Source organism: Hemitrygon akajei, chromosome 10, assembly GCF_048418815.1.
Source record: "Hemitrygon akajei chromosome 10, sHemAka1.3, whole genome shotgun sequence".
NCBI classification, from domain to species: Eukaryota; Metazoa; Chordata; class Chondrichthyes; order Myliobatiformes; family Dasyatidae; genus Hemitrygon; species Hemitrygon akajei.
The window spans coordinates 587,782-605,914 of NC_133133.1; the positions used below are offsets into that span (position 1 = coordinate 587,782).

The 18,133-nt window shown below is 40.3% G+C and overlaps 1 protein-coding gene across 7 annotated transcripts in view; it reads right to left on the reverse strand.

The window, feature by feature from the left end:
- Positions 1-2,155: 2,155 nt before the first annotated feature.
- phf6 (PHD finger protein 6) overlaps positions 2,156-18,133 on the reverse strand; it is a 117,120-nt gene continuing 101,142 nt past the window's right edge. For 6 of the 7 annotated variants that reach the window (XM_073057725.1, XM_073057728.1, XM_073057730.1 and 3 more), the window contains 3 exons: positions 10,773-10,878; positions 9,891-9,959; positions 2,156-9,801 (listed from right to left, as the gene is read on the reverse strand). In XM_073057725.1, coding sequence (XP_072913826.1) covers positions 9,942-9,959; positions 10,773-10,878 — 124 coding nt within the window. In that variant the 3' untranslated portion in view covers positions 2,156-9,801; positions 9,891-9,941. The remainder of the gene's footprint in view (positions 9,802-9,890; positions 9,960-10,772; positions 10,879-18,133) is intronic. The other variant, XM_073057731.1, reaches the window with a different exon arrangement.

The window sequence follows — 18,133 nt, forward strand, 5'->3', positions numbered from 1 at the left end:
GCTTCAATGAATAGTACAGTACTCAATACACAATTCCGTCTCCAAGAGACAATGGCCGTTATCTGTGGCTTTGTCTTGCTGAGGGGCCAGGACACATTCCAAAACCTTGAGGATTCTCTCTCATTTCCTGGGTCCAAGACCCGAATTCTTAAGAAGGAGGGGGCGACTTTGTACCCTTCGGCCCCTCAGAGTTGTGGCACATTCGTAACACATCAACTATTTACTCTTTTCCATAAATGCTGCCTGACCTGTTGAGTTCCTCCAACATTCTGAATGGGCTACTAAAGGAGCTGGAGCTTGAGAGAAAATTGCAGGATAAGAGAGAAATGGGGGTGGCGTGGGGTGAGAGGTGAATGGAGAGTAGAATGACTCTTTTAGGAAGCAGTGTGATTCCATAGGCCAAATGGCCACTGAACTCAATCATTAATCCTGTTTCTCAATCAGATACAATGCAGAGTATTGCGGCAGTTAGAGTACTTCACTATTAAGATACAAAATGACTGATTGACAGAAATGCAGAATTGGATCTGCTCCAATTTGTCTACCGGCACAACAGGTCACAGCAGATGCCTTTTCATCAGCTCTTCACTCTATCGATTACAACTCAGCATTCAATACCATCATCCCCTCAAAACTAATCAATAAGTTCAAGACCTTGGCCTCAATACCTCCTTGTGCAATTGGAACCTCTATTTCTTCACTTGTAGACTCCAGTTAGGATCGGCAACACCACATCCCCTACAAATTCCATCAGCACTTGTGCACCACAAGGCTGAGCTCTCTGCTCATTTCACTTTACACTTACAACTGTGTGGCTAAACAAAACCATATTCAAGTTTGCTGATGACACCACTGTCACAGGCCAAATCAAATGTGGTGACGAATCAATATACGAGGGAGAATGAAAATCTGGTTGAGTGGTGGCATAACAAAAACCTTTTACTCAATGTCAGCAAGACCAAGGAGCTAATCATTGACTTCAGGAGGAAACCGGAGGTCCATGAGCCAATCCTCATTGGGACATCAGAAGTGGAGAGGGTCAGCAACTTGAAATTCCTTGGTGTTATCATTTCAGAGGACCTATTCTGAGTTCAGCATGCAAGTGCAATTATGAAGAAAGCATGGCAGTGCCTCTACTTCTTTGGAAGTTTGCCAAGCCTCGGCATGAAATCTAAAACTTCTACAAATTTCCATAGATCGGTGGTGGAAAGTATATTGATTGGCTGCATCAGTCTGATATGGAAACACCAATGCCCTTGAATGGAAAAGTCTAAAAATGTAGTGGATACAGCCCTATTCATCACAGGTAAAGCCTTCCCCCATCATTAAGCTCATCTAACAAGGAACACTGTCACAGGAAAACAGCATCCACCATCAAGGACATGGTGTCTCACTGCTGCCATCACTAAGGTGATACAGAAGCCTCAGGACTCATCATCAGGCTCAGGAACAGTTATTACTCCTCAACCATTAGGTTCTTGAACCGAAAGGGCCAATTTCACTTAACTCCATTTGCCCCATCACAGAAATGCTCCCACAACCTATGGACTCACTTTCATCCCATGGTCTTAATATTTATTGCTTATTTTTTAAATTTATTGAGATAATGCGGAATAGGCTCTTCCAGCCACACTACCTACCATCTCCCACTTTAACCCCAGCCTAATCATGGGACAATTTGCAATACATATTTAACCTACCAAACAGGACTTCTTTGGACTGTGGGAGGAAACTGAAGCATATGGAAGAAACCCATAAGACCACAGGGAGAATGTACAAACTCCTTACAGACAGCAGCGGAAATAGATTTTAGGTTGCTGGTACTAGAAAGCATTGTGCTAACCATGCTTATTATTTTTATTTTGTATTTGCAGTTTGTTGTCTCTTGCACACAGGTTGAACGTCGAGCAGGTGCGGTCTTCCACTGATTTCCTTACAGATTAATTGAGTGTGCCTGCAAGAAAATAGATCTCAGGGTTGTATATGGAGGCATATATGTACTTTGACAATAAATTTACTTTGAACAGCACTATTTGCAACCTGAAGATCACTCATCTTATTTCCTCAGACCAGATGCTTGGAATCAACATAAAAACTCAGTTCTGGGATGGATTTAAATTCTGTAACCTGTACCACATTGATAAGCAAAACAATGTAAGGCAGAAACACTTTTATTAAAAACATTCATTGACAAGTGTTGTGGGCAAAAAAAGTTACATGATGATACTTCAACTGAGAATACTAAATACATAAAAGTGGGAATGTAACATTTTTGGTGCATTTTATCGAATGTCAAAGGCAATTTTATCTCAACAAGGTTTCAAAGCTTCAATATCTGACATCAGTGAACATTTTACAATTTCAGTCCTAATTTGATTCAGCATTCCATCATTGCATGCAAACAGAATCACTATTAAACAATTACTTAACAGTAAAAATGCTGGAGATTTTAATTAAGCTTTTCCAACTCTGAGTGACCTACAGCTAATACAGATGCTACACAGTATAGTCTTGGGAACAAAGGTGAAAGTTTCCAAATACTCCATAGATAATTCACCATGAGAAAATTAGTGGCTTCAAAGATTGGTTCAAGTGTAACCAGGCCATACACACCAACTCTTAAGATTTAAACCAACACTTTATTAACATAATTTTCTAATCAATGAGCAGTTTTAAATTAACTGTACACAGTTGTGGTAAGGCCACTTGCATGTTTAATATCAACATATGAATGGACATAATGTACCTTACAAACACATCATCGCTAGTTGACTTTCCAAATCTTGAAGCCATCTCTTGTCGACTTTCATTCTCGAGTATGGGTGCTGTTGTCAAGGCCAGTATTTACTGCCCATCCCAACTGCCAGGAAAGCATGGACCTGATTCTGAACCACTGCAATTTTCTTTCTGATATTTTAATACAACCTAGTAACTTACTCAGCCATTTCAGGAGGCAGAAAAACAAAAGTCAAAGTCTATAATATGGGACTATAGACCAACCAAGGAGTGCCTTTGCCTATTGATCATGAGTGAACCAAATAAACTTGCATGCCATTCCAACAGCTCAAATATTCCTTGAGATGTGAACTGCATTTTTTTTTTGGAGTTATTTTAGAGCTCTGGATTACTGATGTCTCTTTGAAGCAGAGGTATCAAAATCTCTATAGAACAAGATAAACTATGTAAATCTATTCTTTTCAAGAAAAGATATCAGAAGCTGCAGCAAGCATTGTGAAAGCAGAGAAAATAATGATTAAATTCCCATTCAGGTTGCATTTGAAGATGAATGGTATCTACTGAAATGTTTTCAGCTCATGGAAGGTGTACTAAAGTCAACAGGAAATAAATTCTCCCTTATCTGGGTTGGAAAGGATCATATGAAAACTCAGATAACCAGAAAATTCATTACACCCATGTGGAATGATTCATTTGTAGCCCAAATTCACCCCACTTCAACACAGTCTTCCTATTTCATGTTTAAGGCACTTAGATGTCTATTGAATGTAAACCTCAGTTGAAGTGCAATGTCTAAATAGCCAGTGTAAATTCTGATATTAGCTTTTGGCAAGTGTCAATTTCCAGCTTTACAAAAATCAAAATGAACTGTGGTAAGCCATTGTGCAGGGTGCAAAATGGAGCTAGTTATTCTCCAGTTGATATCAATAAATAAAAATCAAATCAGTGAAGTAAGAAGGTGTAGTGCTGCAGTGTCAGCTTTGCCATTACTGAAGATTATTACCAACCAGATATGCAATAGGAAAGATACCAGGAATACCAATCTTATAGGAATAGAAAATACATATTTCCTCTACACATTTACAGGATTGCGTAGGTACTGTTTCAAACCATATCTTAGCAAGGGTAAAGAGGAGGAAACAATTCTCATTAGCAGATGATTGGCAGTTAAGATTTGGGAGTACACTGCTTGGTGGAAAAAGAATAAATCATAGCTTTCAAACTACAGTGAGACAATGTGACTGATGCAATTACTCTGCATGGAATTTCAAAGTTCAATGCTTTTTCATTTTCAAACTGATTACATCCATCCCATCACTTCAAATATCAAATGCTGTGGTTGGAATATTTCACCATCAGACAGCATCTCAAACATCTGGATACATTCTTTAATTCTTTTGTGTCTTAATTTGTCACTCATCGATAATACTGGACCATACAATATAATGAGATTGTGATCACCACCACAGCTACTGGAAAATCAATCTTGTCTATTAGGAGGGGCAAAGGGACTTTCTGTCAGAGGACCAGCAAAATACAAGACAACTTCCTGCGGGAGGCAAGTTCATCAACTCATACAAAATGGGGGAGCTTCCAACAATGGCTGAAAATTAAACATTGACACGCTATGACAGAAGAAATCTAGCAAATGCAAATTGATCATAGATGGCCCAGACCTCTCACATAAAATGTAAAGCTAAAACAGTGCCACACAAAGTTAAGGAGAATGAACCATGTGGAGATCAACAAAAAGGCAGATTACTCTCATTAGGACCATTATGAATATGTTGCTTCATAAGCCTGTGTTGAATCATGAAATAATATATTCCATGATTCACTGCGAATATGTGAGAATGGACAGAGATAAGCCATGCACAGACAAAGGGGATTGAGATATGAGCTGAATTAGTTTGGCATAACAATGTGGCCGAAGGTCCTGTTCCTGAGCTGTCCTGCTACCTGACCTAATTTCACTAGAACAGAGTTGAAGATGACAAAAATTGGGGCGTTCTGATGGAAAAGACAATATTCTGATGACAGGATGCAAGAGGATCTGTTGGAATTCTTTGTTGGGTGGGACCAGAGGTCATGGGTTAAGGGTGAAATATGAAAAGTTTAAGGAGAACATGATGGGAAACCTCTTTACTCAGAGGGTCATGAGATCGTAGAATGAGCTGCCAGCACAAAAAATGTGTACGCAAGCTCAATTTCAACATTTAAGAGAAGTTTGGATAGGTACATGGATGGTAGGGAGTATGAAGGGCTATGGTCCAGTGCAGGTCACTAAGAGTAGGCAGTTTAAATGGTTTCAGCATCAATTAGATGGGTTGAAGGGTCTGTCTCTGTGCTGTACTTCTCTATGACTCTAGGACTGTACATGTGATGATTGAATAGAGGTCTAGTTAAATTAAGAAATAATTAATAGGGAAAATAAATACACTTTAAATAGTAAGACTGCTTATAAAAAAAAATACCAACAAAATGGCAAATAGATGAGGTATTAAATGACAAATTTTAAAGACAGCAATGTTGGGCTGAACTGATAAATAACATGCAGATTGACAGGGCAATGGCCAGACAGGCTGCAAAGGGGTTTAAATTTACTACTTAACTGATCCGAGTTCTCCAGTTCAATATCCCAAGATTACAAAAGGCTTTTAACAGAGTAAAGAGCAATAGATTGTTTCCCAACATCAGCCGAACATTTAAAAACAATTAAAATAATCAAACAAATTTTGAAAAAATAATTGTAGCTAAAAAATAGATCTGCTTCAGCGCAATAATTGATTAATAACTTTTGTGAAAATGATTAAGGTGCTTTCTTTAAAGAGTGGAATATTTCAGAGAATGAAGATGGTGAGAGCTCATTGTTTAATTTTAGTATGGGGAGAGATCAGAGAGTGAAATGGAACTGGGTATGGACAGTGTGATTAGGGGCTGGAGAGTACAACAATTTAGAATGGGTTAGAATTAAAAGAACAAGGACAGAAAATATGGGTTATGATTCTAACCACAGTTCTCCCTCAGCACTCCTCCATGTTCAATAAAGCAACATTAAAATTAGGAAGGATACAAATGGATTGTACATTTCAGTATCCAACATCACTCATCAAACCTGCCACAAAGAGCAAAAGTTGAATTTCTTCAGTGAAATGGGGATGCTTGCCTCAATATCAGGGCAGATCTATCAGTGGCATTAAGGAAGCCCCAGGAAGCATTCCAATAGCTGAGGTCAAACCAAAATGATTCTAGCTTTAGGATGTCTCTGCAGTAGTTTCTTAGGAGAGCATCCAAGCCCAACCATTTTTAGCTGCTTTAAAAATCACTTTCCTTCCATTCTCAAGTTGTAAGTGGAAATGTTTCCTCATGATTACAGAATATTCAGTTGCAGCTGCAACTCCTCAGCAAACAAAGCACTCAAGCACAACACTGAATGGTTAGGCAATGATCAATTCCAACAAGACACAGATTAAACATCTACTGTTCAATTCAATTCACTATCATTTGGAAAACCATATGTGGGGCAAGTCACGTCTTACTTAATATTGATTTTTTGACAAGCTAATAAGGGTGATTAACAAAGACAAAACTGGGAATATTGTCCACATGGGTTTCAGGAAGGTGCTTGACAAGTTCCCTCATGGGAGGCTCATCCAGAAGATTAAGATGCATGGGATCCATGGTGAATTGGCCAATTGAATTCAGAATTAACTTGCCCATTGACGACAGGGCAGTTGTCTGGATGTCTGTGATTAGTGGTGTTCCACATGGATCTGTACTGACACCTCTGCTGTTTGTGATGTATATAAGTAACCTGCATGAAAATGTAGATGGGTGGATTAGTAAATTTGCAGATGGTACGAAGATTACTGGAGCTGTGGATACTGACAGATTTAGTTTAACCCAGCCAAATATGAAGTGTTGCACTTTGGTAGGTCAAATGTAAAGAGACATTACACTGTTAAATGCAAAACCCTCAACAGTGTTTGCTTTCATCAGTTGAGGCACTGAGTTCATAAGTCTGGAAATAATGTTGCAGCTTTATAAAACTCTAGTTGGGCCACATCTGGAGTATTGCATACCATTAGTCAATCCATCCTCAAAAGGCTATCAAAGCTTTGGAGAGGATACAGAAGAGATTTATCAGGATGTTGTCTGGATTAGAGGGCATGTCCTATGACAAGGTTGGACCAACTTAGGTTGTTTACTCTGAAGCAGTGGAGGCTCAGGGGCTATCTAGTGTAGGCCTCCGTTAGTCTTGATAGACCATGGATTTGGAAAGTTTCCAGGGCGCAAGCCTGGGCAAGGTTTTTTTTTTAATATAGAAGACCGGCAGTTGCCCAAGCTGAAAGTCTCCCCGCTCCACGCCACCAATGTTGTCCAAGGGAAGGGTATCTAGTAGAGGTTTTTTAACATTACAAGAGGCATAGATACAGTAGATAAACAATATCTTTTTCCAAGAGTTTTTTCCAAGTATCTAATACCAGAGGGCATACATTTAAGGTGAGGAGTATTTTCAAAGAAGATGTGAGGGGCAAGTTGTTTTTTTTTTATAAATACACAGAGTGGTGGGTGTCTGGAATGTGCTGCCTGGGGTGGTGGTAGAGGCAGGTACATTTGGGACTTTGAAGAGATATTTAAATAGACAAATGAATGTGAAGGAAACACAAGGATATGGACATTGTGTAAAGAGAAGAAATTAGTTTAGTTGGCCATTATAATTTAATTGGTTCAGCATTACAGCATGGACTGAAGGGCCCTTTCCTGTGCTGTACTGTTCTATATTCCACATTAACAGCTTCTCCCCTCCATCAGATTTCTGAATGGTCCATGCATGCTAACTCATTATTCCTTTCTTTTTTGCACTATTTAAGGTAATTTTATGTCTTTATAAATATGGTTGCTCATTGCTGAGTTTAAATATTGTACTACTGCTGCAATATGGATTTCATGTCATCTAAGTCAATGATAATAAACCTGCTGAGATGACCCTTCAGGGATTAGAGTGAGTGAGATGTGACAAGGAACAGCCATATTTACTGCAAGACCAAAGTGTTGTTATTCTGCTGATCCAAAGGAAATATTATCATGCTCAAACTACAGTCATTTCTGGAGTTGCCTGTTACACAGGACCACTGACCAATTTGGCCCATAGTACCAACTGGGAGGAAAATACAGAAAGTAAAGAGATTTGCTCAGAGTCCAAAGATCCCTACTTTAATCTGCTCTGTTCCACGAAATGAATATGCAATGAATGTGCAGGCAATGTGGAATTTTGTTATTAATCTTTGTCACCAATACCACCACCCCTGTATGATACAGAGGGAAGCTTCCAATACAGCACTATTACAATCATTTGACTTTGTAAAGTATGCACTAGAAGTTTGAACTTAGTACATTGCTGCCATTGCAGCATTTAAAATTATACCAAGCTTATCCCAGCCATTGTGTGCTTGTCAAAAAGTAATAGCCTCCAACTGTTTTGGCAAAGAAAACCATGGAATATTTTATAAGCTTCTAAAAGTGAAAGCTTAAAAGAAAATTAAAATCACAGGTAAGTGTTTGCTAATATTAGCACAAGCAAGCTACGGAAAATTAAAGCGTTTACCAGAAGCACAATTCATTTTGACCAACAATATATGGTCAAAAATTACAGTTGCTGGTAAAATTAACATGTAAAACATTCATCTGAACATATAGAACACTTGAAAATGAGGGACATCAGAAATCAGATACCTTTAAATACTGAGGACAGATATAATATATATATTTTAAAAAATATTATTTTGTTTAACACCTAACCACCTACCATAAAAAGACTGAAACAGAGTCTGGTGCAGTGTATCCACCACCGATACTAACTTATCCTCAAATTGTCTTGCTTCCACTTCTAACATCAATATAGGTGATGTATTGGCAAAAAAAACCAAGGCAGAATTAGCACTGCTTTCTAATCAGAAGTAAACTAATTGTCTAACATTGTTTTTAATTTGAAGTCTTAACTTTTACAGTTTGTACAACTTAATTTTAAGGAAAATCACAAATACAGAAAGAAACCCAACATGGAATTCATACACCTAACAAATGCTGTTTAATAGTCAAAAACATCTTCAAATTTGCAGCAAAATACAACACTGATTTCAACATCTAATCTAAAACATGATTTCATCAATGCCATTCGCTGAGATTAGGCCAGTTGTAATGACTAATTAGACTTCTGTGGATGATCAGACTGCAAATTTAGTCAATAACTTCTGAAGGTTTATTATACTCTGCCCAATAAAAACTGGATCAATTTCGTGCTTCTAAAGTGGAGATATCAAAACTTGGAAACTGTCTTGTCTATTCTTTGTCTCCTCTGTTCTTTTTAATCAGTTATTGCCAGATAGCACATGAGAACTAGGTCCACAAACACTTGAGTTTTACCAATCCAACCTCAGGAGATGCTGTCAATTCACAGCTGTGTGAAGAAGTGGCCGGATCCACAGCCTGATACCTAGCTTTGACAGTACTGACATTTGGACCATTTCACTAAACAGATGAATGACTGTTAGCAGCTGCATCAAAGCTGTAAATGCTTATTGTTTAGAACTACAAACTTGAAAACCACTGAGTGCTAAATAAGATATTGGTGCTGCAAACGTTCGATTCCAGTCCTGGGCTGGAGATTTTCATTTCAAACTCAAACTCCAGAAGTATCAAAAACACATATACATGTTCCCTCTTACAGTCTTCATTATGCTGAGTACAGGCAAGGCAACATGTCCCATATAGTTCATTTCACTAAAACAAATTCAGAAGGATGTAATAGAAATAGTCTAATAATCCACTTCTGGAACATTCCAGAAAAAAAGCAGGTATATTAGCTAGGCGATTTCACTATATTTCCCCTCAGAATGAGGAGTATTGCCAGAATAAAATACGTTCTTAAACGATCTTTGGATTATTTTTAAAGGTCCTCACAAGCCCATGAGCAGTTTAAGCACAATATACCAGCCACTTCCACTCAGTTCATAGGCATTTTCTTGGCACGTTTCTGTATCCAAGGCTCCTTTTTTAGTTTTTCTGTTCAACATAAAGGGGAAAAAAGAACAGTTGGCTAAAGTTATTGGCACAGTAATCTGTCTGACAACCCATTCAACATGCAAGATTACCTCTAGAGATTCAGGCATCCATTTAATCAGAAGGAATTTGAATGCATTTTTCTATACCTCTTCTAAGACCTAATGAACAAACAAAAAATGACTATTACTTATAACGTTTTGAAATTTAACTAATCTATCAGTAGTGATAACATGAATGCCAGCTTTTATCTCTTGCACACATCTGCTAACTCAAAGACAGGCTTTGAGAGGGTGGATATTTATTTTGGGCAGACAGTCCCCTTGCAAGTTCACTCTCCATGTCCTGATGTGTTCCTGAGCAACTAAACCATTGAAGCTCAATCATTTATTTCCCATGCCTAGGGAAATGCATTAGATATGTTACTAATCCCAGACTACAGTGCCAAAATCAACTTCAGCACAACAGAGGATCATAAACTTATGTGCAAATTCACTCATCAAACATTACACATGTAAATAATTAATTAGGGCTTGTGATAGTTCAGTTGCCAGAACCTAAGGTTTGTAATTTCCACAAAAAATCTGGGATAAAATTCTACTAATTAGTGCCACCTAGCTTATGTCTTTGTACAACTCCCAAGACAGAAGTTAAGAAGGTGACAATGATCAGCTGGTATAACTGGCACCACCAGGGCATCATTGTCATGACTTCCCATTCCTAATCCTCGTGCTAAGAGTAGTTCTAACCAGTGACGCTCTCATCTGAAGAATACAATTTAAGCATCAGTCACAAGGGGAAATAGCGCTAGGAAGGCATTCTTCACAGCAGCTCCATCACACCATGCAGGGTAGTGAAACAAAACACACATTCTGTTTTGTAGACAAGCAGTTTCATTTGAAGAAATTTCTTTTCCTCCAGAGCCGAGTATTTTAATGTTTATTACATGCAAATGACCCACACCCTACATGTACCTCTCGATCATCAGCTTCTTGCTCCCTTGCACAACGTGAGACACTTTCTCTTTCTTCATCCTCCTCATCTCGCTCATCATTTCCACTGTGATTTTTACAGTAAAGCCTGTAACAAAAGTTTTATTTAATTATACACAACACTCATTCTTTGCTGTCAATTTTCTAAATTCAAAATCCTTTGATAATTCTTTAAAATGTCTCCATCAGGGATTCTCAAAACATTGTTTATTCACGGAAATGAGAAGAGTGATATTAAATGCAGACAAATGCAGATCAATCTAGTTTCCTAAGCCTAACAGCAGAGGATATAGAGTGATAGCATGTATGGCCATTTGGAAAGGGACAGCCTTGTGCACGGCAGGTCATGGTTTTACTTTGAGTAGGTGATGTTACGATATACTTGAACATGCACTCATGAGCAGATGATTAAAGTTGGTGCGCATGCACCATTGTTTTTAAATCTGAAATATCGGTCTCAAAACATGGTGGCAGTGGTGGTGCTCGGAAAATTGCTTTTTTCAATCACAGCTCCCGATTCTTTCAACTTGCAGTTGGCAGCATAATAATAGCGCAACTCTGAAACATCAGAGGGTGAGTTTAAGAGTAGAAAAATGTCATCCAAGACGAGTAACTAACCACAAATAGAGACGGATGCAGTAGCAATGTCTGGAGGTAAGACAGCAGAATCTCAACGGCACCTAGCACCCACGGGCGACCCCGTGCCAGGAAACCATGGTCGGGGCAGAAGTCCTCCCCCAGTCAGCGGCATTCGCCTGCCACTGGCCATGACGGTCAACTGCGGACTGATAGATGGATGGAAGACATGGTGGCAGATGTGGACTAACTACAGCGTCGTAGCAAAACTGCACAAACAAGTTCCAGCATATCAGACGGCATTATTTTTGCATACAATTGGACCATCAGGACTTGAGGTCTACAACATTTGTGTTCGCAGATGAGGCTGAAAGCCAAGACCTCACACATATTTTAGCTGCATTTGACAGATATGCTATCAGTGAGAAAAATGAGACATATGAACAGTACTTGTTCAATAAACGGCAACAAGAACAAGGTGAGGCCTTTGAATCGTTTCTTGCCAGCCTTAGATCTCTTGCAACGACAAGTAATTTTTGCTCGTGTATGTCAGACAGTCTGCTGAGAGACAAGATTGTACCGGACATTAACGACTCCCAAACCAGAAAACGTCTGTTACAAGAGAGAAAGCTAATGCTCAATAACTGCACTGACATCTGTAAAAGCTCAGAAATGGCTGAATCACACCTACAAGCAGTCAGCACCGCTGCATACAGCAGATCCGCTACTGACCATGAGATTAAACCTCGCGCTAACAAGAAAGGTTCAAAGCATCCTGGACAGAAGGCTAGTGCTACTGGTGGAGCCAGAGCAAAAGGCACCTTGAACAGCCACAGAGGCAAAGTGAACCCTTGCAAGTACTGTGGCACGGAACATGCAAGAGACAAGCAACAATGCCCAGCATACAGACAGGTGTGCAAGGCGTGTGGAATTCAAAATCACTTTGCAAAGGTATGCAAGCAGAAGCCCATGCATGGTGTGGAAGCACAAAGTGATGACTAAACCGACAGTAACAGCAGCACTGAGTTCATCAACAATGTCATACTGATGGTCAACAGTTTGAAGACAAAGGATGACGTATTCGCACAGATACTCATCAATGGGAAGCCGATAGACTTCCAAGTCGATAGCGGACGAGCATTAACGTTTTACCCCACAAATACTTGGAAGGAGTAGATCACACACTACGACAATGCACAAAAAAGCAGATGATTCATGGTGGAACAAGACCACCATGAATGCAGAAGGGATGTGCAGAGTGAAATTGCGTAACCCCATGATGAACCGCAAGTATTCTGTCGAATTTGTCATGGTCACTGATGACTTTACATCATTGCTGGGAAGCAGGGCCAGCCAACAAATGAAGCCGATTGCGGTCAACGATGACAACTTTTGCAGAGTGCATGCATCTACACTTAAAGAAAAACAATGCACACCAGAAGAACACTATGCAGGGGTGTTCAATGATGTGCTCGGGGAGGTTCCGGGTGCAGCCCACCTGCAGGTTGATGAGGAAGTTCAATCCACGGTGTTATGCCCACGACGTCTACCTCACGCTATGAAGCAGAAAGTGAAAGCTGAGCTGGATCAACTGGTAGACCTCAAGGTGATAGCTCCAGTCCATGAACCTACCAGGTGGGTTAGCCAGCTAGTGGTCGCAGAGAAGAAGAACGGCAAACTTCATATATGCATTGACCCTCGACCATTGAACAAAGCGCTGAGGAGAGAACACTACCCCCTTCCGGTGATAGAGGACATTTTGCCAGATCTTGACCAGGCTAAGGTTTTCAGCAAGCTTGATACGAGTTCTGCATTCTGGCAAGTGAAACTGGACAGTGAATCAAGTGTGCTCACCACATTCAACACACCTATCGGACAGTATAGATGGCTCAGACTTCCATTTGGAACCAGCATTTCATCAGAGATCTTCCAGCACAAACTACCTCAGGCGCTGGAAGGACTACTGGGAGTGACTGCATTGCAGAAGACATTCTGGTGTATGGAAAAGGGGAAACGCAGGGAAAGGCAATCGCCGATCATGATGTAAAACTTGAGCAACTATTACAGCATTGTGCTGAGCAGCATATCGAGCTCAACAAGAACAAATCTGTCTTCAGAGCGACAGAGATACCCTTTTTGGTGTATCTCATTACAAGTGAGGGACTTCAGCCTGATCCTAAAAAGGCTGCTGATGGTCTCAACATGCCAGCACCCACAGATGTGCAGGGAGTGCAGCGATTGATCAGATTTGTCAACTACCTGAGCCGTTTTCTACCTAGTCTCTCAGATCGTCGTTGTCATGGCTATTCCTCAAGGTCAAGAATGGTGGTCTTCGTTCCATTGATCTATCACAGAGCGAAAACACCTGTGCGTGTATTTGTTAAACGTGTACTTGATGTTGCACTCCAAGAAGCACACGATACTTCACAAATCAACCAACTGATTCCAGTGGCATGGACACCATGACAATTGGAGCTGATGAATTTGTTGCAGCCTTCATCTGCCTTCACAGCCGTTGAGTTCCAAATAACTTTGCCCGCCTGTTCCACCGTTGAGGTCTTGGTTGGATTGTTCTCAAGTCTCTCAGATACCCTTGAGCCAATAAGACAGCTAACAAAGCCAGATGAGGCATGGGAGTGGTCAGCTGAGCAGCAAAATGCTCTTCCAAGATCAAGCGGATGGTATTCAAAGCACCAGTGTTAGCATACTACAATTCTAAGGAAGAGCTAACCAACCAATGTGACACCAGCAACAAAGGCCTAGGGACAGCACTCCTCCAGAAAGGGCGTCCAATCGCATATGCAAGCAGAGCGCTAACGGACACCAAAACGCGCTATGCAGCGATTGAAAAGGAAATGCTCGCAATCGTTTTTGCATTTGAGCGTTTTCATCAATACACTTTTGGCCACTTCACAAGAGTACTCTGCGATCACAAGCCGCTCGAAATGATAGTTAAGAAGCCGTTGGTGAAGGCACCAAAGCACCGACAGGGAATGCTTCTTCGCCTGCAGAGCTATGATTTCGACATCACCTACTGTCAAGGAAAGTTCATGCACCTCGCGGATACGCTATCGCGAACAGTTAGCAGTACTCCAGGTCAAGAGAACAGCTTCGATGAAGTTAACATGCTACTCGCATAGAAACAGCGAAAGATGACACACTACAGATGTTGAAATGCACAATCATCAGCGGATGGCTGAGTGAACGTGCCGCACTACCAGAGCAACTCACACCTTACTATAGCTATAGGGATAAGCTCGCAGTCCAAGACAGCTTAATCTTCAAAGGTGAGCATGTTATCATACTGCAAAGTGAGCGAAAGCAAATGAAGGGAAGAATTCATTCGTCACACTTGGGCGTAGAAGGATGCCCGCCTCGCACTTCTAGACCTTCACAACACACCTTCGCAAGGACTCAGCACAAGTCCTGCCCAGCATCTGATGAATCGCTGCACACGCACGCTCCTGCCAACAACAGCAAGTTTACTGGAACCCAGAGTTGTATGCAAATGTGAGTGTATGAAACAATGCGTCCAGCAGCAGGCTGACAATTACAACAAATCAGCCAAAGATCTTGCCCCACTCGACCAAAGGGATACCATGCGCATGCAACCCCTGGTGCAAGGTAAAAAGAATTGGGAGAAAGCAATTGTGTGTTGGCACCGTGATGAGCATTCATATGTAGTTCAAACCCCTTCTGGGATTTACCGACGTAATTACATACATCTACGAAAGACGGCCAAGGAACTGCCTGAAAAGCTAATCACATGAACAGGCAAAATCTGGTCGAACAACTGAGATCAATGACCACAATGTGCCTACTGCATCAAATGCGCACAGCCAAACACTAGCAGAGGCTAATGACACAACACAAACTTTGAAACATGCAAATAACAAACAACAGGACTCAGACAAAACAGTAAAAACTCGCTCTGGCTGCACAGTGAAAAGACCACAATATCTAGAAGACTTTGTCCCACATTGAATAATTGCATGAACATTAAGTCTGTGACTCTATGTGGCATTTTAATGTTATGTTTATACTCAAAGAAGGACCATGTCCTATTTGAGGTTGTGTAGTTTGAAGTTAAAGTCAAATTTTAGTATGTTTTATACTTTGCATATATGCTCAAATTTTAGTATGTTTTATACTTTGCATATATGCTCATACAAACAGAAATAATGAATGGTATTTATTTGTGACAGGCATAAGAGACATAAGGCATGATTAATGAATGCTTTAAAAGTTAATTCCATTAAAATATACTGGAAAGCAGAATCCAGAGAAACTGAGTTTAATTGTTAATACAATTGTTCCTTTTCTTTGTTTTGATAAAAAGGGGGATGTTATGATATACTTGTACATGCACTCGTGAGCAGATGATTACAGTTGGTGCGCATGCACCGTTGTTTATATCTGAAATATCTGTCTCGAAAAAGGTGACAAAGGAGCTTGCTGAAGGTTCGGCAGTGAACATTATCTACATGGAACTTGGTAAAGCATTTGATAAGGTCTCTCATAGTAGAATGGTTCAGAAAATAAAGGTGCATAGGATCTAGGGTAAAATGCAAGTTTGGATTCAGAAACAATACCAGCCTCACAGCCACTACAATAGCTACACATACAGACACAGACCCCTGGGTGGCCCCACCAACATCCTCCCCACACCCACAGAGGGTCCCCTGGAAACATTTTCTACAGCCATAATCTCTTCACCAATGAAAGGGACGACAGCTACAACTAAATGCAATAATGCTTGTTACTGGGCAAAAGTGAAATATGCTGTTACCTCATTTGTTTACCTTTACTTTTGCCATGTTTTTCTGTATTATTTTGCTGTATTTAACATGTGCAATAAAACGAGTTACTGGGCAAAAGTGATTTTACCTGAGTAAAAGTGAAACTTACAATTTTCCTTTTTTGGCCTTAACATTTTCATGTCTATACCAAACACAAGCTACTACTTAAAAAATGACATTTTGGAAGTAGTGACAATTGCATCCCTTGAATGTTTTCACAAGCAATACGTTAATAAAGCACCTTGTTAAATGTATAAAACATGTCTGCATCAGTGTTATCTTATATTTCCATACAATGTTACATGAGGCTGTTACACATCTATTGTCAGAGAAGTTCTTGTATGAATAGGTAAACCACCTTCATACAAGGACAGAAAACAAGGTAAAGTGGGTATACTTATTTATTCAGTAAGTTATGGGTCAAAGTACTTGCTGAGTACATTTCTAACTCTTCTGGCTTCAGTTTCATTGCCGTCTGTTCTGAAATTGTGGGGGGGGGGGGGGTTGTGTGGGGGGTTAAAATGCTCTGTCATACTGCAAAGCTGCACTAACTGTCTGTTCAGGGATAGTCTCCTGAAGTCATCCGCCATCGTTGTTGTGGTGTTGGAGGTTGTGTTCAAGAAAACAATGAAATGCCACGCTGCCGCCACCATCTGTTCTGGCACATCATGACAGCGTTTTTAAAAAGCTTCACTGTCTTTAATTTAGGTGCTTTTTTGTTAAATTCTCTTCGTTTGTAGCATATTGTTATTGTATGCTTAATCTTGCACTGTATTAATGCTCCCCATTGGGATTTGGGGTTTTTAATTTTGTAAAATGTTTTGAAAAACTAATAAAAAAAAAGCTTCACACTACACCGCCCAATTGGCATTTTCAGATTTACACACTCTGGAGAGTGTTTTAGAAAAGCCCCGTTTTCGGGGGAAGAAAACGCTGTTTCAGTGTGGACGGATGGTCAAAACAAAGTGAAAAAGCTTCAGTTACAAATTTATCCGATCTAGTGTGGACGTAGCCTAAGAGTTTTTAAAGACAGACACATGAAGGGGATGTAGATACACAGAGAAACATTCAGTATAAATTGGTATCATGATCAATGGGTCTGAATGGATTGTCCAGTGCAGTACTGATCACTGTTCTATAAAACTTTCTGCAAAAGTTGAACTGAAAGAAAACATGAATTTACTTGAAGGAATAACTTGAATCCCAGGGGGACCAATATCCCGGTGGGAAGAGCTGTTAGGGAGGATTTAAACTAATTTGGCAGGGGGATGGGAACCAGAATGATGGAGCGGAGGAGAGGGAAAACAGAAATAGGTCTAAGATAGTGAGCAGTAAGGATGTCAGGAAGGACAGGCAGGTGATGGAGCCAATTTGCAGCCATTGGGATGAGTTGCAGTGCAATCAATGCAAAAAGTATCAAATACTATACTAGGTGTTATACTTAAATGCACGCAGCATAAGGAATAAGGTGGATGATCTTGTTGTACAGTTACAGATTGGCAGCTATTGATATTGTGGCCATCACTGAGATGTGGCTAAAGGATGCATATCTCTGGGAGCTGAACGTCCAAGGATACACGGTATATCGGAAGGATAGGCAGGTAGGTAGATGGGGTGGCGTGGCTTAAATGGCAAGAAATATTAAATCATTAGGAAGAGTTGACGTAGGATCGGAAGGTACAGAATCTTTATGGGTTGAGCTAAGAAATCGCAGGGGTAAAAGGACCCTGATGGCAGTTATCTACAGGCCTCCAGACTACTGCAGTGATGTGGACTACAAATTACAACAGGAAATAGAAAAGGCTTGCCAGAAGGGCAGTGTTATGATAATTGTAGGGGATTTTAACATGAGAGTGGATTGGGAAAATCAGGTCAACACTGGATCTCAAGAGAGAATTTGTAGAATGTCTACAAGATGGCTTTTTAGAACAGCTTGTTGTTGAGCCCACTAGGGGATCGGCTGTACTG